The sequence below is a fragment of the Manis javanica genome, chromosome 10, assembly GCF_040802235.1.
Source record: "Manis javanica isolate MJ-LG chromosome 10, MJ_LKY, whole genome shotgun sequence".
In the NCBI taxonomy this organism is placed as follows: Eukaryota; Metazoa; Chordata; class Mammalia; order Pholidota; family Manidae; genus Manis; species Manis javanica.
Window position 1 is genome coordinate 113,298,969 of NC_133165.1, and position 26,730 is coordinate 113,325,698.

The 26,730-nt window shown below is 55.7% G+C and overlaps 1 protein-coding gene across 3 annotated transcripts; it reads right to left on the reverse strand.

The window, feature by feature from the left end:
• Positions 1-1,517: 1,517 nt before the first annotated feature.
• CYB5R3 (cytochrome b5 reductase 3) lies at positions 1,518-26,353 on the reverse strand. 3 transcript variants are annotated; one of them, XM_037006842.2, is made up of 9 exons: positions 26,001-26,353; positions 16,626-16,757; positions 13,719-13,791; positions 13,258-13,364; positions 11,107-11,236; positions 10,535-10,618; positions 10,235-10,320; positions 5,519-5,618; positions 1,518-2,634 (listed from the first exon to the last, which is right to left on the reverse strand). In XM_037006842.2, exons 1-9 carry the CDS (start codon positions 26,019-26,021, stop codon positions 2,462-2,464), a joined length of 906 nt encoding a protein of 301 aa, XP_036862737.2. In that variant the 5' UTR covers positions 26,022-26,353; the 3' UTR covers positions 1,518-2,461. The 3 variants fall into 3 exon arrangements, with proteins under 3 accessions (XP_036862737.2, XP_036862738.2, XP_073070076.1); XM_037006843.2 differs by lacking the exon at positions 26,001-26,353 and adding an exon at positions 23,624-24,032; XM_073213975.1 differs by lacking the exon at positions 26,001-26,353 and adding an exon at positions 23,352-23,387.
• Positions 26,354-26,730: the final 377 nt, after the last annotated feature.

Consider the following 26,730-nt stretch of genomic DNA (forward strand, 5'->3'; position numbering starts at 1 on the left):
GATGGGGAAACTGAAATCAGGAGGGTAGGGGCCAGCTCCACTTCATGCCCTTCCTAGATCTAGGGAACATCATCTTGTGATCTCAGGCAGATAATGAGTTTCAATCCCAACCCTAAGGCCTCTTTTTTCATCCTCCCTACAGGGACAGGAATGAGGAGACCTAATGTGTGACCAGTGCTGAGTCCCTAGCACACAGTAAGTGTGAAGAAAGAATTCCCAGGCCAAGTCCTTTCCTGCCCACTAAGGAGTCCCAGCCCTGCCTCAGGACGTGGGTCAGGGGCAGAATGGAAAGAGACAGAGAGAAAGGGCCTCAGGCATCCCTTCCTGTGAGCTTGCCCCATCCTCTCCTCCTCACTCCACTCCAGCCACACTGGCCTCCTCTATGTCCGTCATGCCACCCAGCAGATCTCTGCCCCAGAGTCTCTGCACTTGCTGGTCACACCTTCTGCTTCCTTTCCACTGTCCCCTCAGCCACCTGCCTTCTTTGACCTGTTTCTGCAAGTCTATTCCACAAGTCTGCTGCAACCAGAAGGCCTTTGCCCTGGCTGTTCCCAACGCCCTGAACACTGCCCCTGCAGGCAGCTCCTTCCTTGACATCCCAGCATTAAAGCACCTCCTTGGAGAGGATCCTCACTCCTGCCCTGTCTCCTCAAGTCTTTCATTTCTTTCCTGGAATTTACCATTTTACTGATGACATCATGTTACTTGTCTAGTGTTGGTCCCACTGGTGCCCCAGGAAAAAGGGCAGGAATGTCAGGCCAGCCGCAGCCGAGTCCCCAGCACCTGGAATAGCACATGAATGAATGGTGGATGAACCCCCTCAGCACCTTCTGCAGGGCAGAATGACACCCAGACCCTACCTCCAACCCGAAAGCCACTCACTGCCAAGTCTCAGTCTCTCCAGCAGAAAAGGGGGCTCATGACTTCTCCCTGCTTGTCTCAGGGCTATCCAGAGGAGAAAACAAAAAGGAAAACTCGGGGAACACATGGAATTACCCAAAGATAGGACTGGAGCCACCTTTAACACAGCTGATATACTCTGAATAAGGTTGGATGTGAGGGTCGGGTTTAAAAGCCGGATGGATCCCCAGTGTCCATCCTTCCATTCCAGGGCTGCTGGCCCAGGCTTCTGTCTCCAGGAACCTACTGGAAAAGAAATCATTTGAAAGGAGGGTGAAGATGGCCACTGTCATCTACAAAATCCACAGCTTGGAAACAGCCTGTCAGCCTGATAGGGGATTTATGGGATCATAGTAAGTCATGATCCCACGGGCCCTGGTGGGCGTGCCTGACACCAGTGGAACAAGCCCAGCCTTGTGGTGGTCGTGTAGCTTCATCAGTTATTGGCATTTGCCTCTGGATGTCTGGTATTTTGCTTCTCTGTGTTTAGTTTTCCGTACTTCCCAAACTTTCTACAGCAAACACAACACACATGGAGAGTACATGAGCGGCCCTGGTCTGTCCGCCTCCCACTGTCCTCTGACCACACAAGTCGCAGGGTCCCAAGGAGCTGCAGGTTTCATATTAGCACATTTTTATTTCAGTGGTTCTTCTACTCATAAATGATTCTGAAAAAGCCGATATGCAAGAGGCTAACCCACTGTTGTCTAAAGGCAACGTCAAGGCCACAGAGAATGTCACTCAGCCATCTCCCCCATGCTGCAGCGCAGGCAGGCAGGGGGGACAGTTTGGGACAGAGCAATAAACATCATCTTAGCTCAGGGCTGGCGGCCCAGGAGCCCAGGGCTGCCGAGCTGACAGCGTGAGCTCCCAAAGCTGCCTGAGCATTTGGTGTGCTGCGGGCAAGGCCAGGGTTTCAGGAGGGCCCCTGTGCCAGAGGGAGGGGCCCTCAGCCACCTGTCTCCTCCCATTCGAGCCCTGGGGAGAGCCCAGCTCCTTGCGGCTAGGCCTCCCTGGTGTGGGGACAGCCTCCCACCCCACAGCCCTGGCCAAGAAGGTTTTTCGTTGTTACCCATCATGTAGTGTCAGCTACTGAGGCCTGGCCAACACCCTGAAGCAGGTAGTGAGGGGCAGCAGGCGAGGGTCCCCAGGTGGTGGCTGGGGATCCCTGGCAGCTGCAACTTTGGGCTGCTGTACATTTATTTTCAGACTGTGGTCTGCTCTGGGAGGAGTGGTCAGAGGATGGTGTTGACGGCCATGGCCCAGTAGTGTGTGGAGGGCAGGGGTGGGGGAGGGCCAGGGCCAGGGTCAGGCATCACTAGTAAGAACCGGTGAGGGCCAGACAGGACCCCTGAAGGTGGCCAGCAGAGCCCACCTCTAACAGAACTCTGCTCCCAAAGGGCCCCCGGGGGGGCCAGCCCAACGGGGTGACCACCCAGGCACAGGCAAGGCCAGCCGCAGCAGGAAGGTGGGGGTGGGGGGTGGGAGAGTGCTGTTAAAGACAAGGGCAGGGCGGGTGGGTGCACGAGGGTGGCAGGCAGGTGAGCAGCCAGCCCAGACATCAGAAGGTGAAGCAGCGCTCCTTGGGGTGGCCCACGCGGTCCAGGTTGGGCAGGCAGGCATACTGGATCATGGGTGGCGGCCCACACATCAGCATCAGCGGCTCCTCTTCCGGAGACGGAAGGTGGTCCCGGATCATCTCCTCATTCACGAAGCCCTGGCTGTAGTCCCAGGCTGCAGGGCGGGAGGCCAGGTGAGTCCCAGGGCGGCCATGTGAGAGCCCGACAGCTGCCCATCTGCCCAGCAGTCCCTTCCCCCGCTGAGAAAGCTTCTGCCCACTGGATCCCTCCCTCCAACAAAGCCTAAACATGAAGAGGCTGAGCCAGGGAATCCCTTGCCCTGATCCTCTGCCCAAGCCGGGTTCACCCAGAACAAAACAGCCAGGAAACAATTAACAGTGTAGCAATAAGCACATATACCATCATTAATTGCTTTAAATGTAAATGGACTAAACTCTCCAATAAAAAGACAGAGTGGCAGAACAGATAAAAAAAAAACAAGATCCATCTATGTGCTGCCTAAAAGAGAGTCACTTCAGATGCAAGGACACACACAGAAAGTAAGGGAAGGAAAAAGAGATTCCATGCAAACGGAAACTAAAAGAAAACTGGCATAAATGAGAGGCAAGGGCATCAGGTAATGATAGGGGGTAAACCCAACAAGGACATAACACTTGTGAATATTTACAAGCCCAACATAGGAGGATGGAATTAGTACAAAGCAAGTTTCAACAGACCTAAAAGGAAAAATAGCAGTACAAGAATGTAGGGGATTTCAATATCCCACTTACAGATGGACAGACCATCCAGACAGAAAATCAATAAGGAAACATCAGCCTTAAAGGACATGTTAGACCAGATGGCCTTAACAGATATTTAAAGGACATTCCATCCAAAAATAACAGAATACATATTCTTCTCAAGGCCACACCTCACACCTGTTGGAGCAGCGATTACCAGGAAGATAAGAAATAACAAGGGTTGGTGAGGATGTGGAGAGGAGAGAATCCTCATGCACGGTTGGTAGGAGTGTAAACTGGTGCAGCCACTGTGAGGACCATAGGGCGGTTCCTCAAAAAGCTACAAATAGAAATACCTTATGACCCAGCAGTCCCACTTTGGGGATTTATCCAAAGAAAATGAAAACACTAACTCAAAAAGGTATCTGCACCCCCATGTTCACAGCAGCACTGCTTACAGTAACCAAGATGTGGGAACAACCTAAGTGCCAGCGGTGGATGGGTGGACAACGATGTGGTACAGCTACACAAATGAATATTATTCAGCCATAAAAAAGAAGGAAATCTTGCCACGTGAGACAACATGGATGGAACTTGAGGGCACTGTGCTCAGTGATATAAGTAAGACACAGAAAGACAAACACAGTATGATCTCACTTATACGTGGAATCAAAACAAAACACCAAAAACCCAAGCTCATGGATACAGAGAACAGACTTTTTGATGGTTGCCAGAGGCAGGGAGCAGGTGGGAGAGAAAAGGGTGGAGGGAATATAAATTTATTAATTTTTTAATTGCAATGGAACCAAAATGTATTTGGTAGTGTATGAAATGTGCGGGGCTTCTGTGGGCACCAGGGAAAGGGGTCCTCCCAGAGAAGGAGGCTCCCCTGAGCCCAGCCTACCATGTTAGAAACTGCACCCAGAGTGGAACCACACCATCGCCCACTTCCCCCCTTTTGATGCAGACGCGGGTACAAGATAATGCTCCTTTCTTTATGGTAAGAAAAAGAGCTGCTCTGACTCCCAGAACAGAACGCCCCACGCCTACCTCCATGCCCGACCGCCATGCTTCAGCCTGGTCTCTAGCCACCTGCTCCCATGCCCTATAATTAACTGATCTGCCTGTTTCCTGTCATCGTCCCCCACGCTCACAGGGCCAGGCTGGTTTCATGACCTCTCAGAGCAGAGGGTCAGACCAGGACCCTGTCTAGCTCAGAGGGGCTGGTGCAGGATGGCTGCCAGACCCCCAAATCCGCCCGGGCCTGGCTCTTGGCCAGGAGGCTCAGGACCTGATTCGGCCAACCCAGGAGGCTGACCTCTCTCAGCGATGGACCCAGGTGACCCGGCTCTCGAGATGCACATCAGCCCCTGGGGCCCCCTGCTCATTTCTGGGGAAGCTGAGTGCAGCACCTTACCACACCGTGGCTGAGTGCCAGGCAGCTGCGGGGCCTTGGGAGGAGTGGAGGTGAAGCAAGGGCAGGGCGGCAGGATGGCAGGATGTGAGACCACAGGCTGGTGCCCACATGCGTGCCTTGAAATGTCCAGGTTCCAATTCATGAATTTCCCATGAAAATGCAGGTCCCCAGTTTCTCTTTGGAAGTGGAAAGGCCTGGCCGACAGGGCTGAATTCCTGCACAGCCAGACTGCCTGCAGTTGAGAGGGACCTCCGGAAAGGGGCAGATGCTCTCCAATTTACCACATTCCCCACCATTCCCCATAATCTCCCCACCCTGAAGCCAAACATCACTGGAATCATCTACCAAGAAGCCTGAGCTGCTGCTTTTCTTTCAGCAAAGAAATTCAGTATTTCTTGTGCCCACATGTCTTCCAAAAGCAGGAGAATGAAGAAGAGTTTAACTCCCAAAGCGCCATCATGTTTCAAGTTTAGGGCGTAGCCGTCATTCACTGCCTCTTACCCTGGCAAACAGCTTAAACCCCTGGACAGGTAGAATGAGGCTAACTGTTCACCCCCAGGGGCTGACTGATGGGACGAAATGGGTGTAAAGTGCCTTACAGGGTGCAAACTGCAGTTGTGCCCACCGCCAGCACTGGCCCTGGAGCCCTTCCCCAGAGGGAGCCCCAGCGCGAGGGGAGAAGACAGGCCCTCTTCGTTCAGCGAGGGCAGCGCAGCCAGGGGAAGGCCTGGGAAGCCCCAGCTCCGGTGTTCTCTAGCTGTGTGATGTGGGGCACGTACTCCCCCTCTGATCCCTTCCCCTCATCTGTGAGATGGGGTCATCCCACCTGTGTCACAGATGAGCCCTCCCTGGGCCTGCGCCCCCCACACCGTGCCGCCCTGGGTGGGGTGGTGCCCTCTCACCTTCGGGGGCCCTGTCCACTGTGTACCAGAGCTTGAAGCGTGCGGAATGCTCGTTCCTCAGCTCCTCCAGTTCTGGCCGCAGCAGGATATCCTTCTCGGTCTGCGGGAGGACAGGGCCCAGTGGTTGGGGGGGTGGAGGCAGCACTGCCCCTGGAGGCACTTGTTACCCAGACTTCGTCATCCCACCCCCAAGGAGCCTATCAAAGCTGCAGCTGAACAGGGTCACCACAAACGGGGTTTGCGGCGCTTGTTAACATGGGGAACCGTGCACAATACAGTGAGGGGCAGAGAAGGTGCAAAATGAGACACAGCACAGACAGAGGATTGGGAGGAGCTGCCAGAGCGGCCCAGTGATGGCCCCCGAGTGGTTATAACACTCAGAACAGCGAATACCTCAGTTCAAAGGAGGAGGGTGGCCCTTCCAGCTTCTCAGGTGGGACAGCCACCAATAAGGGGCTTTAGATGCTCCTCCCAAACACTTGGGCCCTCACATGCTGCCACCGGCCCATCAGTGCCCCGTTCTTCACCCCACCAGCCTCTCCTAGCCCACCCCCTGCCTGGTGTCACCTCTTGCAGGAAGCCTTCCTGGACACCACCCCCAGGAGGCATCAGCTGTCTGCTCTTTATAGGGTCCCTCTCCCCGTTCCTGACTACAGGCCTTTGCCCTGTGCATGCAGGTAACCCATAGACAGGGCTCCCGGGCTGGGTGGTGGTGACTGGCCTCCTGGGACAGTTATGGCACCAGGGCCCCCAGCACGTCAACCAGAAGTCTCCCCGGCTCACAGGCTGTTGCTGGCACGTGGACTCAGGCAGACGGCCCTCCCCAGGGAGGCAGACACTGGGAATCCCTCAGAAGGGAGTCTCCTCTGCTCCCGTGCCTACCTCATGACACCACCAACCAAGGGCGCCTCCACTGGAGGGTGGCCAGGGGTGCAGGGAGGGCAGAAAGGATGGGTAGTTCCAAGTGTTAGAAAAAAAAACTGCAGGCCCAACATGGGGTCACTCCTGCTGGGACAAGCCACCAACCAGGGCTCAACGCCCAACCTAACTGCACCCCAGCCTCCCCCAGAAATGTGGCCGGTCAGGATCCTCAGTAGGCATGGATAAGATGACCAGTAACACTGTCCTCTCCATCCCCCACAGGAATCTCCCCAGTAATGTTGTCCCCAGGGAGAGGTGCACCCTCAAGTCACTGTTTCTCCTGTGACTTCCTCTCCTGCCTTTAAAAGCCTCCCCTTTCTGCAGCCCTGGCAGCATTTCTAGCTGGAGGGGAATTGCTGCTGATTCATGAAGCACTTAATGAGGCCAATTAGGTCTCCACATTTACTAGGCTAAATCTGCTTTTTAACAGAAGCCGCAGGATCACTATTTCCCAAGCTCCTGCTGCCAGTGTGGATGGCGCAACGCTCATGGCAGAACCGCGTGGGAGGCAGCACCATGCGGGACCCGCTCCACCTGCCGTAGGGGGCACAGGCCTCTGCCTGTCGTTTCTCCCATTTCTAAAGGGGGGCCGAGCCCTCCTGCCCTGATGGGTCAGGACAGGGACAAGACTCGGGTGTGATCTGGGTAAAAAATGCCCAGAATACGGCAGAAAAGAAAAATCACCTGAAACTCTGCAGAGATAACTACTGCCAGGACTTTGGTGTATCTTTCAGATAGTATTTTCTAGTAACTATTAATGACTATTTTATTAATAGTTACTAGAAAATAGTTTATAAGACTATTAATAAAATATTAATAAGAATATATATGTATATATATTTTTAAATAAAGGGGAATCAGAGCACACATGCCACCTGGCCACCTGCTGTGCTCAGGTAAGAACCTGCACAGACCACCCACGTGTCTCTGGTCTCTGGCCAAAGCTTTCCTCACCAGCTGCCCAGCCTGCCCTGCAGAGACCAGAGACCAGCTGGTCGCCACTGGAGGCCACTTAAGTGGTGTCGGACATCCTCCTTTATTAGCAGCGCCCCTCTATCTTCACCACTCTGCTGATCGATTCCTCCAGACAGATTTGAGGAAGTGGAGGTCACGGGAGAAAATTCCACCTGGTTAAGGCATTTGATACATGCCAATTTATTCCCCAGGTAGGTTAGCCCATTTCACGCGCCGACAGTGTGCCCACGTCCACCTTCCTACAGCTTCACAGCACTGGGGAGAATGATCATTTAACCTTTGCTAATCAGACCGATGGAAAGGAGATCTTTTTTATTTTTCATTATTAATAGAAAATAAATGTATCACTGGACCTAGCTGTATCTTTTCTTAGTTTACAAAAACTTATTGTATGAAGGATATTAATTTTTTAAGTTTTATAAATTTAAAACTTTATCCATTTCCCCCCATTATTTATCATTCTACCTTATTTACCGTGTTGTTTTTCCACAGGAGCTTGTCATTTTTAGGCAGATGATTTACCCTCTATGGGTTCTGCTTTGGTGTCTTGCTTAGATTGACCAGCTTCACTCGTTCACTCAACAATACTTGTAAAATGCTCACCTAGTACTTTTAAAGCTTTGCTACATAGCAACTCACCCAGCCCACCTTTTGTCTCTCCTTGAGTTTGAGGCATCATACAGCCTGGGTTTGTTCCTAGGCCAACACTGTCCAACCAAACTTTCTGCAGCGATGGGAATGTTCTACATCTGTGTTATCCCCTGGCCACACAGAGTTTCAACCCATGAAACATGGCTAGTCAGACCAGGGAAGTGAGTTCTTAATTGTATTTAATCGTAGGTAATTTAAATGTAAACTGGCACGTGTTCTAGCATGCTCCAGCGCAGTCTAGACTTTCCATTGTGTTACCCAAAAATGCAGTAGGCCCAGTAAGCCCGGGTCTCACAGGTGGCTCTAGACCATGCTGTTGTCATCACCGCGGCTCGTTAGCGTGTTTTAACGTCTAGTGCGCTGTTCCTCCTTGTTACTCGTCTTCCCCAAAGCTTTCTTGGCTGCACCTCCCGGGCCATTCTGTGTTGCTTTGTCATATGAAAGGGGGAAAATACCCCACTGGGCACCTGAGTGTTGCTTTATAAAGAAGTGACACCTTTACAGTATCAACCTCCCTGTCCAAGAACTAGGGGGACTTTATGTTTATTACATCCCACAATGCCCTTCGGAAAAGGGGCCTTTCCTTTAGGCCGAGGCGGCGTGCAGAGCCCTGAGCTTTCCTGGCCCCGAACGCCTCCTCAGCCCTGCTACCCCTGGTCACTCCACAAGAACGCACATCCCTAAAATGTTCAGTGTTCCTGTCCAAGGCAAGGTGTATCACACCTTAATCCTCACAACCACCCTAGGTGGGAACCCTGTCACCCCACATCACATATGAGGAGTGGAGGGGCTGCCACCCAGAGGGCAGGCAGTCAAAGCCAGGCACTGTGGTCGCTGAGGAAGGGCTGTGGTCACTGAGGAAGGATGGAGGGAGGTACAACACCTGCCTGGAGCAAAGCACAGATTCTCAGTAGGGCCTGCGGGCCTGAGGTCCACCCCATGAGGTCAAAATGATTTTTACATAATACTAAGGCCATTCCACATGCACTGAACTTCCAAGGCTATCAGACTTGTGATGCGGCCTAACCGACTGCAGAATCTGACCTGGAACCCAGCTGCTTCCATTAAGCCAGACACTACATAAGATAGCAAAAATGTAAAAAACAGTATTTTCTACAATACAGTTGTTTTTCATAAAATATGCTCTGCACCGAGTCCTGGTTCCACCAGGGTAGGTCAAGTCCCTCTCTGGGCCTCCATGTTCAGAGCTACCATACGGGGCAATTCCAGCACCCTGGCAACCAGGCTAACAGGCACACAAGTGCCCTGTACAGGTGGCAGAGGGCTGAGGACCTCCACAGGCCTAACCCAGCACTGCCAAGTTGGACCTCTGCCGGCCCTCAGACCCACCAGCCAGCTGGGAATTTCTGGCCTTCCCATCCTGGGGTCAACAGCACCCGAGTTGGCCTCAGGGCAGTATTTCCGCAGCTGTGTGGGAGTCCAGGGACTCAGCAAGCCCCTCCCCTCCGAGCTGGGTTCCTCACAGATGGACAGTGCACACCCCGGGATGGATGGACCTGGGGGCAAGCTGACCTGAACCAAACCGGGAGGCACAGGGCCCTGAGCCTGGGGAGGGGGAACTGGTGTCTTATCTTGGCCTCTTCCCAAAGCAGGGAGTCACTTTACATAATCCGCACTTTCAGTCATGAAACAATGAACCTGGAAGACCCTTGTAATGGCTTTGCTTCATCAGCTCATTCCACAGTGAGGGAGCAAAGCCCAGAGAGGGAGAGTGACTTGACAAAGCTACCCAGTAGGCCAGGGAGACAGGCAGCAGGTGTGGGGACGAGGATATGCACACAGGAGTCAGAGACACCAGGTCCCCACCCCGCTCCAACAGCCCGCTCAGACCCCATGCACGTCTCGGCACCTCTGAACATAGCCCATCTCCAGGCCGGCACTCTTCCCACCAAACGCTGCTGGTGGAAGGGAGCTCTGAGGCTCAGAGGGAGAGCCTGGGAGCCAAGTTCAGAGTGGGGTGCTCCAGTGCCCCACTCCCACCCCGCAGCTGCTCAGGTCACACACTCTGGGCTCTGGACTGAAAAGCCTGGCCCCGCCAGCTGCCTGTGCACCCTCACATTTCAGCCACCCCGAGCATCTCCATGGAGCCAGGCCCCACATCCCTTCTCAGGAGGAGCTGGGTTTGCTATCTTGGGAATGCCCACCGACCTGGTTGGCAAAGAGCAGGTGGCACACGGTGTGGTCGTCCGGGTCCTTCATGATGGCCCGGATCACCTGCAGCATCGGGGTGATGCCTGCAAAACAGCAGCCCCCCCCACAGGCCAAGTGAGTGCCTGTTGCATACACAGGCCCTGTGCCAGGCAGGCGCCCAGGGGAGAGCTGTCCCCTGGGAGGAAACCAGGCATGGGCTCCTGACCACTTATCATCTGGGCCCTGTCCCCAGCCCTGACCCCCCAACCTCAACACCCGCCTGCCGGGTACTGAGTCAGGGGCTCCGGGTTCACATACCCGTTCCTCCGGCGATCATGCCCACACACTTCACCATCTTGATGACAGGACTGGACTTCTTATCTGGACGGATGGCAAACTTCCCTGGGGAGACAGATGCGGTGGGGCCCAGCTCTCAAACATACCAGGCCAGGGGCAGAGTGCCCGGAGAACCTCCCCCACTTCAGGGGTCTGAGGAGAGGGTGGCGCCCTATGACCCCAGCCAAGGCACGGGAGAGGACGTTAAGGGGGCACTATAAGGCCACCTCAAATGCCAAGAGAAGCACAAAGATGGCTTCCTCACTGTACGTGGCGGGGGGAGCTGTGGAGACGCTGGAGAACTGATGACTCAACCCTCTTTCTTGTTTGCTTATAGCCAACAGCTCGTCCGGGGGCCAGATCCAGCCCCCAGGGGCAGCCAGTCTGCAACCCAGCACTGGCCAACTTGTCCCTGTTAGCTGGGGAACCTGAGGCTTGGGAGGGAAGAGGGCCTGCCCAACACAAGTCGCCCGTGCAGACAGCAGCAGAGTTGGGACCTGCACCCGGCATCCATTGTGCCTGCTGGGTCCTCAGGGGACTTCAACCCGAGTCACCTTTGCCCTGGTAGATCAGCAGCCCATTCGGGCCCCGGAAGTCGATGGTGTCTCCAATCTTCATGCTTTCCAGGTACTGGGACATCTTCCCTCCAGCGGGAAACTTGGGATGGGTGTTTTTGAAGTAAATCTACGAGACACACAGACAGTCGGTCCCCGTCCCAGGGGTGCTGGGCTAGGCTCTGGGCCAAGCGGGAAGGAAGTGCCTCTCCAGGGTTGTTCTGTGGCCTGTGTGGACTCATGTCGTGCTCCGTCCGCCCATTAAAATGTGCTGGGCAATGTCCCATCCCCCAGGACCTGCTCTCCGCCAGTGTCTCCCTGGAACAAAGCGTCAGCCTGGTGTAAAGGCCACTTGATGCATTAACATCGCCCCAAGCACCTTCTGGGACTCCCTCCCACCGGGAGGGCTCCACAGCTGTCGCCTGCAGAGGCTCCGGAAGTGGCCCAGCCACTCCCCTCCTAGGGACAGTCACGTCTTCCCATTTTGTGCTCTTGGAACGACTTCCTTCTGGGAGCCCTTTGGGCTTTCAGCTTCGGGAAAAGCAAGTGCTACGACCCTCGTACGGAGAGAAGGGGAGACAGGAGGAGAAGCTCACCCCAGCCAGAGCCACTGCCCTGGGGGCATCTGCACTGGGCCTTGGAGGGCATGCAGGAGTGATGGCGTGCGGTGGGGGCAGGCAGGGGGCAGGGACAGTGTGTGCGAGGACCAGATGGCCTGGGGCCTCAGGGAGGGAGAAGAGCCTGAGGCGGTGGGGACACTGTGGGAAGGCCAGGCCTCTGACCTTCATCCAGAGCTGCGGGAGCCCACGGGGTCTCCAAGCCAGGAGGGGCCCAGCCACGGCGAACTCCTCCCCCTCTAACTGAAATCTCCCTACATGAGGCTGGAGTCATTGCAACGTGAATGGACGCTTGAACTCCTACCTCCTTTCCTTTGCCTTGGAACAAAGCTCTGCATCTTAGTAGGGCCTCCGAGGTGCCTCCTGGCCCCACTCACCTCCCCCAGTCTGAGCCCCCTTCTGACCGCAGGGCCTTTGCACCTGCAAGGTTGTTTTCCTCCCTCCCCGCCTTGTGGACACCTCCCCAGCCACTGATCTCACCGTGCTCCCCTCCTCCAACCCCACCAGCTCTGGTGCTGGTCCCAGGCGCTCAACCTCTGGAGCAAGCACTGACCCCTGTATACCACGTGCTCAGCATCCACTCTCCAGCCAAAGACAGGCAAGGCTGGGCCTGCGTACCCCACATGGGGTCTAAATGACACTGCACTATGAAGGGGTCCAGGCCGGAGTCTGGACAAACCGGCCCTGCTCTCTTCCTGCCCTCACAGCCCCAGTGCCCACCACAGGCCCCTGAGGGGCTCAAGGCCTCGGCTGCAACGGGGGTCTCTGCCACTGTCCCTCCGCCCAAAAGGCCCCAGCGAGAGGGCCAGCACGGTAGTTAGGACAGTGACCGGGTGCCCTGCCAGGGTGGCCATGAGGGGTTGGGCCTCCAACACCCCACGCCTGTGAGTCATGTGACCTGAGAACATGGACAACTGCTGGGAAGCTTGTGCTCCTACTTCTCATAAAAATGTACCACGAGGCAGTTGTCATTTCTTCCCACTTGGCATGACATTGTTCTCGGTCTCTCTGGTCTTGCTTCTAAGGGCTGCATCTCCTCCACGGCATGACCCACCCCCTGACCTGGGACAGACCCAAAACCCCCCAGCCCCGCAGCTCCCCACACAAGGCCCCCCGAGCCCCCCATGCTGCTCCCCTAGGGGGCCTGCAGGATGTCTTCCAGTGGGGCACACTCAGGAAGGACCCGAAGAGACTGTGACTGACCGCAGCAGAGCGGCCACCCCGCCACAACACAGGTGCCTGCCTCCTGGGCTCTGCCAGCCCGAGTGGGCGAGTGGGCTCTGCACCAGCTGGTCGGCCTTCCTGGCTGCCCTTCTGCAGATGATCTGTCCTTGTTTGAAGACACTCAGCCTGACCCCAGCTCCTGCCCTCTGCCAAGACCCCACTCTTGGCTTTTGCTGGCAAACTACAAAAAAACTAAAGTTTGCTATTCACTCAGAAACCAGGCACAAGGGCGCACCAGGCTGTGGGGGCCCAGACCTGCGCTACAGTGTGTCACCGCTGCCCCCAAGCAGTCGTGGCCCCAAGACCTCACCTTGATGACCAGGTCCACAAAGCCCTTGTCATCATCACTGGAGACGGGCGTGTAGGGCCGAATGACCAGGTTTCCATCGATTCGAGCCGAGAGGTAGATATGCTGGCCTGCGAGATGAGGAGGACTGATTTCAGGCCAGGGACTGTCCCTTCAGAGTCCACTGGGTCTGGTCAACCCTGTGCCCTGTGCCTCGCCCAGCAGTCAAACCCCGGCCTGGCCTTGGCTCCACTGCGCTTCCAGTCCCCTTGGGGGTCCCCCTCACACCCCAGCTTCCTGCTGCCTTCACTTGTGCCACTGCCAAGGGCCTTTTACCTCTCATTTTGAAACTCATCCCTGAAGGCCCAGGGTAGCTGCCACCTCGTCCTTGAAGCCTTCCCTGCTCTCCTCTGTGGAAATACAAAGCTCCCACCTCTCTGCTCTAGCACTTGGCTCTGTTCAGGCAAGGTCAGGGCCCCACTCACCGACGGGCAGGCCCAGGATGTGCTGGGGAGATGGCAGGGCGAACCGGAACCTCCGGGTGTCATGGCTGATGATCTGCAAAGAGGCCCGAGCTGGTAGGCGGCACCAGGGCAGAGGGGCCACCTGGCCTTAAGCACCCCCGCCAAGCATCATTGAGAGAAGTGACCCTGATGCCACCTACGGACCCACAAACCTGCACACATGTGTGTTCCTGCCCTGCTGGCCCAGAGAAGGGCAGTAACCTTCCCAGGGACACACAGCAAGGTGCTCAGAGCAGGGAGTGAACTCAGGATCCCAGAGGGAGGCTGCCAGATGGCCCAGAAAACTCCAGGGGCAGGAGAGAGCAATCTGCCTTTGCTGTCAGCTTGAACAGTGTCCTGGGGTGGCAGGAAGAGCTTGGGGACTGGGCTAGCAGCCTGGAGGCACAGCTGAGCCAAGGCCAGATATGCGCAGGCCTGGAACTCAGAGGGGCTCTAAAGCCACTGGGCTGAATGCCCCCTGTGAGGCCCACAGCCATGACAGCTGCTGGGCTGCCCAGGAGGTATCTGGGGCCGGCAGGGTGCAGAGCCCAAAGTCAGGCCTCCAGCCTGCACGGGGTGAGTGACTATGGCATGGGCAATGGGTGGAAAGGTGGCAGCCAGTTCCTCTCCAGGGCTGGATGCAGGTTGGTTAAGGGCCCGGCTGGGTGGAGGTAGGAGCTGGGGCGAAGGCCTCTGAATCCCCATTAATCAGCCTTAAACTGAGGCCAGGGAAGGCAAGTGTCCCACAGTAAGCTGTGGTCAGAGCTGGGAACTGAACCCAGTGCCCTGACTCCCGACCTGGGCTCCAGAGGCCCCTGTGGGGTCTCCCCTGCACCCAGTGCAGCCACGAGGGTGCGTATGGAGGGGCCATTTGGAGGGCAGGCAGCTGTCCAGCCCGTGTGCACACCCACACAGGCTAGGTGACATGGCAAGTCTGCTGATGGAGAGAGTCCATCACTCAGAGGTGGACAACTGCCTTCTGCAAAGGGGCAGAACCTCACTCTGGTGTCACTGAACTGTGTGAGCAGAGGCATGCCTGGGCCTCAGGAAAGACAGCGGCCGGCCAGCACTCAGGACACAGCGCTTGTGGGTGGCTGGCAGGCCTCTCTACCCCTGAAGCTGCCTTCCCCAGGAGCCTTTATGTTCTAGGAAAACGGAGCCCCAAGGTCTCCTGGCAGCAGATTACAGGCTTATCAACTGTCCTGGGGCTGATGGTCAGAACCCCACATGCTAGACAATTTTTGGAGGAAGGACAGAAATGAGGGAAAGACACCAATAATTGCGTTGGACCACCACTAGCCAGGCCCAGCAAAAGCCATGAGGCTAACATCTGTGCAGGGCTCAGCATGGTGCTGGCATCCAGGTCTGGAGGGTATGAACAGTAGACACTCAGAGCCCGAGAGGTCCTTGCAGATCACCCAGTCCAGGTCAGAGAAGGAAGGACAGGCAGCAGGGGCCCCTCTCTGTGCCTGTGATGTAGCACAGCCAAGTACCAAAAAGCAGGCCCACATGCTGACCCCTCAAAGCCCTCACCAGGCTGCAGTGGGGAGGGGGCAAAGATTTAACTGCTAGGACATTCCCACATGCTCAGTTAAAGGGAATTGGAGGTTCCACCATGTAACACCCCTACATGACGAAATATTAGACAGTTGTCAAAAATAATGAATCAGCTCTGGCTTAGAAAAGGTGCCCATGTGATACATCTGGGTAAAAAAGTCCACACACCACGTCTATACAAATGTGCGCCCAGGAAAGGTTCACGCTAACTCACATGTGCGACCCTTCAAAGGGAGGGTGAAGGAGGGTAAGAGGAACATTCACATTTCACAAACAGTTTTTTATAGTGAATGCAACATAAATCATATACAACTTCTGGAATTAAAAACAACAATGCAAAAGCATTTTAAAAAGGGAAAAAATTTCAAAACATTATGATTTCATTTTAGTGAAAAAAGAAACGTGTACAAGACATATTGAAAGGTAAGCACAGTCTCATCTGGGAAGGGTGGTTTTCTGTTTGTTTCTGCCTCTCTCTGGTTTTCAACTTTTCTATGAACTCCTGGAACAATTGCAGACACACATCTCATCCATCACAGGAAGACCCAGCTCTGCTGGGGAGACTTGGGCCCGGAGTGGACCCTGGGACCCAGAGTTCGGGGCCTTGGCAGGTGACTTTCTCTGCTCCATGACTCAGTTTTCCCTGTCACACCCTTCCTGAGGCAGCTATGGTGGCCAGAAATAGCACAGGGAGGGCCTCTGACAGGGAGAGAAAGGAGGGAAGCAGCCGGCACAGGGCACAGGGCACAGGAGGGGAGGCTCGCTTGAGGTCACCGCCCAGGGGTTTGAAGAGGAAAAGCATCAGGCGGAGCAAGCCTCTGGCAGGGGCAGATGGAGCCCCAGGTCCTGAGATCCTGCGGGCCGAGGAGCTGACCCTGGGGGGTGGGGAGGGGCCTTCGTCAACACGGCCCTAGGCTGGGGACCACCTGGGGCCACCAGCAGGCCTGGGCCGAGGCCGAGTCTACCCCTGACTCACAGTGTGACCTAGAATATACCTCCTGCTCTTCTCTTACTCCGTTTTCCCATCTGTTAAATGGGTGCTTGGGGTCCCCCCGGCGCTAACTTTCAGTGGGATAGTGAGTGTGGTGCAGAGAATGGGCTCTGTGGTCAGACGCTTGGGTTTGAATTCCGCTGCCACTTACTGGTAGCCTTAGAAAGGAACATCACCTCGCTTTCCCTATCTGTAAAATGGGCTGATAACAGGACCTACTTCAGAGGGGGGTCATGCCCTGAGCATGCAGGAGGTGCCTGGGAAATGCTGCGACACTGACCAGGAGAGAGGAACCTCCATGGTTCCCTGGCCTGTTCCCCCCACAGGGCCCCAGCACTCACCTCCTTGTCAACGAGCCGTAGTGGGTACTTGATGTCCGGGCTCTCAAGGGTGATGGCCGGGGTGGAGCGCTGGAACAGCTTCATGATCAGACTATAGAGGAACCAGACTGGGGAGAGGACCACGTGGCCCAGCTGCAACGACAGGGACAGACCCACAGGTCAGTGAGGGCTAAGGGAGGGGCCTGCCTCCTGCCCTTCCCACAAACACACCAATTGGTTCACTCCTCCAAGCCACCACTCACACTGTCTCCTCTACTGGGAACACCCTCTCCCCACTATTCCCTCTCATCCAAGGAACTGAGCATCCATTTAGATGCCATCTGGGAGAATTTACAAAAACCAGACTCATGAAACGTATCACTGTATTACTGAGTCATTGGAAAAGCTCCATTTCCCCTTTCCTGGACAAAGAAAGTTACATAATTAAGTACATATCACTTTTCACTTTGGCTGCCAGGAAGCTCAGAGTAAAGTTCACAAGTACCTGTGCTTAATCTTTTTTTTTTTTGGAGAGAGATCTCTTTTATTTGCAACTGAATGCAATTCCCAACTGACATAATAAGTGTATTATTCTCATTTTACTATCCCACAGATGTGAAAACAGAGGCTTAGACAGTTAGGTCACTTGCCCATGTGATATGGCAGGATGGGGTGTAGTTTTTTGTTCTGGTATCAGACTGCTTGAGCTCAAATTTTGGGTTTGGTTTATATGACCTTGGTCAACCTAATCTCACTGAGCCATAGTTTTCCCATCTGTAAAACAGAAATAACAGAACATTAGCTTCTTACATGATGAGCAGTATTCATTAGAAACACAGTTCTTAACTTATGGTCATGGCTCAATGTTTGCCTTGCTATTCTTTTTTTTTGTTTTGCCCACAGGTGTGGAAACAGCAGCCTAGCAGCAGGCCGAATGCGTCATCAAGTAGCTTAGGTTCGGGTGAGCATCCCGGCCATGGGAACCTTCACTTCATCCACACCGCTTTAGTGGGGAACCTGGAATGGGGAACCTGCCTAGGCTTAATCTTGAGCGGCTGTGTTATCTGTGGTCCCTCCCCCCTTCCTTCCTTTAGTCAGTGTTAAGTGCTAGCTCTAACCCAAGCCCTGAGGTTCTGCCTGCAGGTATGAAGGGCAGTTAAGGCACTGAGCTGGGCCCTAGAAATCTGTGTGACAAGGGCTGTGTGACCCGGAGCAAGTCCCTTCCCCTCTCTGAACTGAAATAGACCAGGTTATCTGCAAGATCTCCTGAAACTTTGAAAGTCTACTGTGCAGCTCTATGCGGAGTCCCACAGGCACTGGCCTCACAAGAACCCTGTGAGGTAGGGACCTCATCACTGCCGCTCTACAGGTGCGGAAAGACCTGAGAGGTGAAGCAACTCACCCTCGGCCACAGAGCTGGCAGGTAGGGAGCTACAAGTCAACCTGAGCCTACCTGCCTCCCAGTCATATTCTTAAACATCAGGCCCATGTCCACACCGTGTGGCCCTGCGAGGCTCCTCCTGCCAGCTCCTTGCCCCCTACCTCAGCCTCATAAAGACCCTTGCAGGTGATTTGGATTTTTCAAAAACAGAAAACCCAAACCGACGGCTAGATAGCTCACTGCTTAGGTTTACCTGGAGAAGACACCCTCGCAAAAGAAAGACAAGCAGCCTCCTGTCCTTTCTACTGCTTTTGTCCCCGGGCAGGTCACTTAACTTCTCTGAGCTCAGTCTCTCCACCTGTGTGTGTAATGGGGACTGAGTCGCTCCCTGGGTTGTGGAGATGCATGTAAGCCATGGAAATCGCCTAAGCAGGCCAGGCCCCCAGCAGGCCCTTGACTGCACAGGGTGCTCTGCTGTGCCTCCATTATCGGCTCCACAAGCGAGACTCAGGAAGAAAACAAGAATGGCCTCAAGACAGCTCAGACCCACCCTACAGTGGAGAGCCTGGCAGACTGACCCTAACCAGCCAGAGCCACAGGGAGGAGGCCAGCCGACACTGTGCACCTCTTGACGCGATGAAGGGCCCACTATGGCCCGTGGCCTTGAGGCTCACAACCTGCCTCTAACCAAGGCTGTTCTCCAGGATAACTGGCTGTGACTCTGCAAAAATGTCAATGCCACAAAAACAAAAAAAGGACAGGGAATTGGACCAGATTAAAGGATGCACTGGTGGTTGAATGGTGGCCCCCAAAAGATATGTCTGCCCAGATTCTAGGAAAGTGACCTTGTTTGGAAAAATGGTCTTTGCAGATGCAATTAAATGAAGGAGCTTGAGATGAGATCATTTTGGATTATCCCAGTGGACTAATCCCAAGACAAGTGTCCCTGTTAAGACGGAGAAGAGGAGACCCAGAGAGGGCCATGTGAAGACAGGCAGAGACTAGAGTGCTGTGGTCACAAGCCAAAGATTGCTGGCAGCCATCAGAAGCCATAAGAGGTAAGAAGGACCCCTCCCCAGACTTCCAGAGAATGCAAACCTGCCAGCACCTTGATTTCAGACTCTAACCTCCAGAACTACGAGAGAAAAGGTTTCTGCTGCTTTATGCCACCTCATTTGTGGTAATTTACACAGCCCTAAGAGGCTCCCAGAAGCCAAAGAGAACTGAATGTAATGTGTGGTTTTGGATTAGATCCTGAACCAGGAAAACAAGTTATAAAGAACAACACTGAGACAACTGGTGAAACAGGAATAAAGGCCAGCGGATGAGACTATTGCATCGGATCAGTGTTACTTCCCTGAGTTGGCCATTGTTCTACATTCTATGGTTAGACAAAAGAATGTCCCTGTTCTTAGGAAATACACACTGAAGTATCTAAGAGCAAAGGGGCATCCTATCTGTAACTTACTATCATATAGTACAGTGTATCTCTCTCTCTCTCTCTCACACACACACACACACACACACACACACAGAAGCAAATATACTAAATGTTAACACTTGGCCCACCTGGGTGAAGAGTATACAAGAACTCTACACATTCTTACAACTTTACTGCAAGTTTGAAATTATTTCAAAATAAAAAGTGGTGGGGGGAGTACATGCTAGGGGTTCAAATAACAAGGCTGAGAACCAAAAGTTCACGTAAAACACTGGTTCTCCAGTTAATAAAAGTCGTTTCACAGCTTGCTCACCCATCCTCTATAGTAAACCTCCCTGACTTTAGCTCTCTCAACAAATGGCCATGTACAGTCTTCTTATCATAATTCTACAAGTTCCCCTTTTTGCCTTGGCTTCTAGGAAGCTCAGAGCTAAGTTCCTCAGGCATTTCTGCTGCTTTTGTGGGCCTCTTAAGGGAAGCATATTCTGCAGAACAAAGACCTAGAAGTAGTCCCTGCCCTATTCAGGGCTAGGTGAGATGACCCTCACCTCTCAAGGTCCAGCCTCACTGCTCCCCTGCTTCCTGGAAGCCCTGCCAGGATTCCCCACCTTCTATCAACTCAGGGAGGGTGCTTCTGGGTAAGTGCCTGAATCCTGAGTTTTGGTGTTCTTGTCTATAGCACCCTGCTCACATCCCAGGAGAGCTGGGATATGAGATGAGATGGGAGGTGTCCAGGTCACAGAGGGGTCTATAAGCAGGGAATTGTGGGCACACATACACAGGCTTTTCCTGCCACCTTCATGAGCCCACTACCACACAGGAGCTGGAATATCCCAGCGAAGGAAGGGCAGAGTCACCAAGGTCCCACACTAGGCCTGTCCCCCGGCCCCCAAACCAGCCCAGCAGCCTGAAATGCCCCTGCTGCAACTGTGGTTACAGGCCCTTTGTTGGGCTCAGAACAACGTGCCTCCCTCCTGGCAGGGCCTTCAGACTCCATGTAGCTGAGGCCTCACCCCACAGGGCCCCTGGTCTGTAACCAATGGGTCTAAAAGCAAAGCCTACAGGCCTGGCCCAGCCCACCCCCTCCCCACTGTCCGGCCTGGGGCCACACGGCAGGGGTCTCTGGCTACCATCCACTTAACCAGCACCTACCGCAAGGACCATGCATTTCACCTATCCTGGCTGGCAGCCCTGGACTTTGGGGGTCAGGAGACCCAGGTTTGACCCCAACTCAGGACCTCAGGAGAGAGTCTTCACTTCTCCAGGCCCCAACCTTCCTCACATGCACGAGGACAGTCCACCTAAGGCTAGGGAGCAAATGAGGCTGGCAAAGGCTGTGTGCAGAGCACGCCACCAGCATCTGCAAGAGGCACAGCCGCAGAGGACAATTTCCACTCCCACCCTAGACCAGGTGCTGTCATTATCACCAAGCTTACAGATAAGGAAACTAAGGCCCAGAGAGGGTCTGTAACTTGTGGAGTCACACCAAAACCAATCCTCAGAGGACACTATCTTCCCTGTTGGTCAGAGAGGGTAAGTGACTTGTCTGTGGTCTTGTCATTAGTCAGGGTGCAGCCAGGATTCAGCCTCAGGCCTGTCTAGCTCTCCTGAGCCACTCCCACGAGAGGTGCCCTTGCAAAGCTCACAGCCCCAGTCACCCCTGCTCCACCGAAGTCCAATATCCTGCCTCCCTTAGGAAGGCCCCAGCCACCTAAACCAGGAGGCTATTCCACCCCCTTCCAACACTCACCATGGCTCCCCACTGTCTACACTCTAGGCCCCTACTATTTGGCTACTACTCTGCCCCCAAGCCCTCTCTCTCGCCTCATCCAACCAGCAGACTCCTATTCATCCTTCAGAGCCCAGCTCAAATGTCAAATCCTCCCTGACTGGCCCCTCCTGAGCTAATCAGGCCCTCCACAGACTTCTACAGCCCCTGCCCTTCTGGGTAAATTTCCTGGGAGTGAGGACTATTCTGATCAGTCCTCTGCTATAGGTCCCTCCCAGGTCAATCAGATAAGCCATATCCATGGAGAACATTGTATAGAGAACAAGTTGAGTGAAGTTACATTTGCAGGAAGTCACCACTGCAGGGAGGCCTGGAAATGAACTTAAGTGACTTAAGAGCCAACTGTAGTTATGTCTGGGGCTCCCTGGAGTTTTATTTTCCCCCAGCACAGCTGTTTAAGTGCAGAGCCATGTTCAATAACATCAGATCCCGGCTGCCACCGCTTGCTGCAGACTGCAAAGCGCCCCCCTGGCACTTCCTTACTGACCCACGGCAGCAGGAGCCAGGCCAACTGCATGCCGCACTCAACAAACGAGAAAACTGAGGCTCAGGGAGGCCCAAGGTGGAGCCTAGACTTCGGTTCCCAATTTTCTGCCACCCTGAATCTCTTGCCTGCCCCAGGCTCACAAACACAGGCCCATGCTGGTAAGTGCTGGGCTGTGAAAAAGATGCTCATGTCAACAGCTCTGAAGGCCAGCTTCCCATGTGCAGTCGCTGTCAACACAGAACGGCAGACCCTAGAGCAGAAGCCCCAGGAGGGTGGGGGATCTGTGGGTCCCAGCACTGCTCTATCGCTAGCACTCAGAGCAGAGACAATAAATATTTGGAGATAAATTCGTGAAGGGACAACAAGTCCCAACCCCCAGTCTTTCTGACTCTTTTTATTTTGTCTGCAAGTTTCAGGAACCAGGGCAAGAGGCCAGATCCCTCCTGGGCGAGGGTGGGACACAGCCCGTCCTGTCTTAAAAACCCCCACAAAGCACAGGCCTAGGCGGGCTAGGATCCTGGCTTCCCAGCTCTTCTCTCCCGTTGGACACCTGCTTCCCAGTGGCGAGGTGGGGCGGGAGTCACTTTTGGAAAGAGCTGCTCGTGTGGGCAGCCGATAGATGCACCTTCCTTCCGCCCCACTGGCAAGTGAGGAGGGCCTTGCAGAGCAAGGCATGGCTGCTCTGGGTGTGTCCTCTCGCATAGCCCTCAAGCCTGGGAGGCAGGAGCGATTACCATCTCCATTTCAGGTCAGAAAACTGAGGTTCAGGTGACAGCAGCCATGATTTGAACCCAGGCATCTGGTTCAAGTCTGTGCCCTGAGCCACGGTACCACTCTGCCTTGCTGTGCGGGCTGACACTGGCTGCCAAGAGGGCAGACGTGGACTTTGTATATGTGCAAATTCCTACCGGGTGGGGGCAGCTCTCTCATTCATCCTTCAGGCCACAAACCTCAATGGGCAGAACTGCCAGGGCCTGTGCCAAATGCAGGGGACCACAGACTGAGGAGCTCAAGCCAGTGGGGGAGACAGGCATGGGCAGAGAAAAGGGGGCAGTGGAAAGGTGAAAGGTTCATCTCCAGAAAATTGGACGCTTTTCCAGATTCACAAGGGGTGGGAACACGCTCTTCCTATGGTTCAAGGGTGGACTGGGCTCTGCGCCCCTCTCAGTCCATGACCCCACTCACACCCCTGCAAGCAGAGTAAACAGGAGGCAGATGGCTGAGACCAAGGCCACACCCCAGCTGCGCTGCCACACACGCGCACACACGCAAGTACCTCACAATGGCCACCCAGGGGGTCTAGGGGGTAGCTGCCTCCCAGCCCTTGACCTGATGGCCCTACAAGCTGTGCTCTGCCCTCCCAGGGAATCCACCAGCTGCCTTTCCTCACTCCACTAACACAGGAGGAGAGGGAAACAGAAAAACGGGCTGCCAGAGTCCCAGGATGTCTCCGGTTCACCCCCAGTCCACCACCATAGCTGCCCCACAGGGCACCCTGCCCAGCTCCTCACTCCTTGCAATTCCCCACTGGGACCCTGGCATCCACACCACCCAGGTCAGGCCTGGGTGGGCAGGGGGACCTGCCAGGACCCCTCCCCACCTGGAAGGCCTGGCCCCTGCAGGTGCCAGTTCCCTGTGCTGAGGCTTACCTGCCTGTGCCCGCCTGACAGCTGTCCCGCTGGAATCTGAGTGTCCACCTCCCTCCTGGTCCCCTTCTCAGGAAGTGGGAGGAAGTGGGAAGGAGGGCAGGAAGTTCTGCAGCAGGGGCTCCCGGCTCAGAACTGTGGGGGAAGGAACCCAGGGGCAGGGGCAGGTGGACAGCCCGGCTGCCCTACACAGTGGAGGCACGGCTCTGCTTCCCAAGGGCCTGGGGGGCCTGGGCAAGGAGCTGCCAGGGGCCGTAGGAAAGCCTGGGACTTACCTCTAGCGGGGGCCCGTCTGAGCCCAGAGTCAGGGCCCACTGAGCACCCACAGCCGCACTGGGGACAGCTGGCCAAGCCTCCAGTGTCCTCCCAGGTGACTGGCGGGAAGTGCCAACCCCTCAGCTGGGCTCCCCGATGTGGGAGGAGGCCCCCTGGAGAGGCTGAATGTCCCAGATAAGACTCCTGGTGCCTGAAGCCCAAGCCGGCCTCCCACAGCCTGCGTGGAGCCCCTGGGCCAGGAAGCCTGGCTGCTATGGGTATTTTGGCCCAAATGGGGATCCCAGGAGTTCCCCCAAGAAAGGGGCAATTCCTGCCCACCCCTTGGACAGAGGAGGCAGCGAAGTTAGTAAAGGCCTCTTTGTGCTCAGACCGGGCCCTGCCCCGCACAGAAGGAAAGCGTACGGAGCAGCCTAGTGCAGGGAAGGCAGAGACAAATCCAGACACGCCCGACCAACACCAGCTAGAAGGTGAGACACACCTGGGAAAACAGCAGGGGTGGAGGCCGGGCATTGAGCAATGACGGAGGAGGGCAGTTTCTGGGAACACAGTCAGGACCGAGGCTGGGTGATACCCACAAGCTCACCCTGGGCATGGCTGCCCCATGGTATGAATGTCCCCCAGAGTCCTGGCCTGGGCCACATGCTCATGAGCAAACACCTAGGCCAAGAGGCCTTTTGCCTCACCCCTGAGGAGCCGCACAGCCAGAGGGAGGAGGCAGGAGCCCCCTGAGTCCAGGCCCTGGGGAAGGGGAAGGTGGAGGTAGGGGTGGAGGCAAGAGGCTTTGGGCCTAATCCTCCAGTGCCAGCCCCTCCACCCTGCACCAAGGGACCAGAGTGTGTGTGTGTCGGGGGGGCGGGGGGCTACCCTCTGGCTACAGCCCCAGCCCTAGCCCCACCAGGGTGGCTTTTGAGAAATCTGAGAGGGGAGGAGGGCCTGGAGGGAGGCCCTGGACCCACTCAAAAGTGACTTTGGAGCCCCACAAGTTCAGGCTCTGCCAGCTGTGAAACAGCGGCCAAGTCTGAGTGTCACTTCTTCATCTGTAAAATGGGCTAACAGCACCAAGCCTCAGTTTGTTGGGTTAACAGGAGAGCCAGAGCCTAGCTCCTGGCTGGCCCAACCCACTGAGAGAAGGGCACAGTGGTCCTGGCTGTTGCTAAACAATTTGTAAAAACCCTGTGATGCAGCAACATCGACACATTGACACACATTCACACATATACACGCGCACACGTTCTTTTCTTTTTAACATATTTTAAAATTTTGTATACTGAGGTACATACAATAAAATGTACAAATCTTATGTATAGCTCCAACCATTTTGTCATGTGTGAACACTCATGTAACTATCACCCAGACCGAAATATCAAACCTTCTCACTGATTTCCCTTCACCTATTTCACTCAAGACCCCACCCTCCTCCCTGTGGCAACCACAAGTCTGTTCTCTGCGTGAGTCTATTTCGATTTAGTTTGTTCGTTTTGATTTTTAGATTCCACATGTGAGTGAGATCATACAGTATTTGTCTTTCTCTGTCTGACTTATTTCACTAAGTATAATACCCTCTAGGTCCCCCCATGTTGTGGCAAATGGCAAGGCTTCCTTCCTTGTTTATGGCTGAGTGATGTTCCACTGTATATGTACCATCGCTTCGTTTTTGGATGTACACCTAAGTTGCTTCCATATCTCGGCTGTTATAAGTAGCGCTGCCACAAGCATAGGGGTGCACCTACGATTTCATATTAGCAGTTTTCCTATGGTGACACACACACTTCCACCCCACATTCACATACTTGCAGCCACACGTCCTCCCACACACCTGCTCACTCGGTCCCTCCCACCCTCACCCACACACTGACTCTCCTACTCTCATGCACAGCCCACACACTTCACATCCACACTCACAAACTCACCTGTGTCCATGCACGCTCACATACATGCACACTCACACTTAGCTGGTCACACTCGCGTTTGCACACTCGCAGGCTCGCCTGCATACACACACCCGCGCTCGCATTCACACCGTCCCACTCCGTCACACGCCTGCTCACCCGCCCGCACGTTCACGCCGCTGCCCAGCTCGGCGCCGCCCCCGCACGCCCCTGGCAGGAGGGCTGGGTCCCGGCGGCCGAGGCCAGGCCGTGAGTCACCGGGCCTGCGGGGCACGTCCGCGGCGGGGCGGCGGCCGGGCCGGGCCGGGAGCCCCGCGCGCCCCGAGGCCGAGCCCCACGCCGCGCCCCGGCCCCGCGCTCGCCCCCGCCCCTCGCGGCCCGGTCCCAGGCGCGCCGCCGGAGCTGAGGCCTGGCGCCGGCGGTCGGCAGCGATGCCCCGGGCCCCACACCCGCCCGGCCCGCCGCGCCGGCGCCCCTTCCCGCCTACCGTGCTCAGCTGGGCGCCCATGGTGGCTCCGCGCCGCGCTCGCTCCTCCGCCGCCGGGAAAGTCGGGCCGCCGCGCCCCGGGCCCGCCCCCGCCGCGTCACCCCCGGAGGGCGGGCGATGGCCGCGCGGCCGGGCGGGGCGGAGGAGCTGGCCGCCCGCCCCACCGCCCCCTGCGCCCGGGAGGTGGGGGGACCCCGGGCGTCCGTCGGCGCGCGGAGACGGGGGCAGCTGCAGAGTCCCTGTACGACCCCGGGGCGCCGCTGGCCTTCCCTGGGCCTCGTTGCCACCGTAGAAGGAGGGAGGTGGCGCCCCCTTGTCGGGATCTCCAATAAAATCCGGAAGCTTCCCCAGGTCCCCCCGAACGGCGCACGCTGGGCCTCAGGGGCCGCCTAGTGCGGGACCCGGCCCGGCGCGGTGCCCCGCCCCCGGGCCTTTGAACACGCCCTTCCTCGCCTGGAGCGCTATCCCGACTGCCCCAGGGCAGCCCTTGCTTATTTCCAGGTGGCAGGTCGGCTGTTCTCTCGCCCGCGGAGGTCTCCTGAGCCCCTCACGGCAGCCCCTGTGGTCTTCCTAGCACTTAGCATGGAGCTGAAGGCGTCCCGTGTGTCTGCGTCCAGCGCCACCCCTCCAGGTGGCCTGTGGGCTCCCTGAGGGTAGGCCTCTGCTACAAGTCCCCTGCATGCCTGCACCTAGCACAGAGCCTAACATACAGTAGGTGCTCAAGAAATAC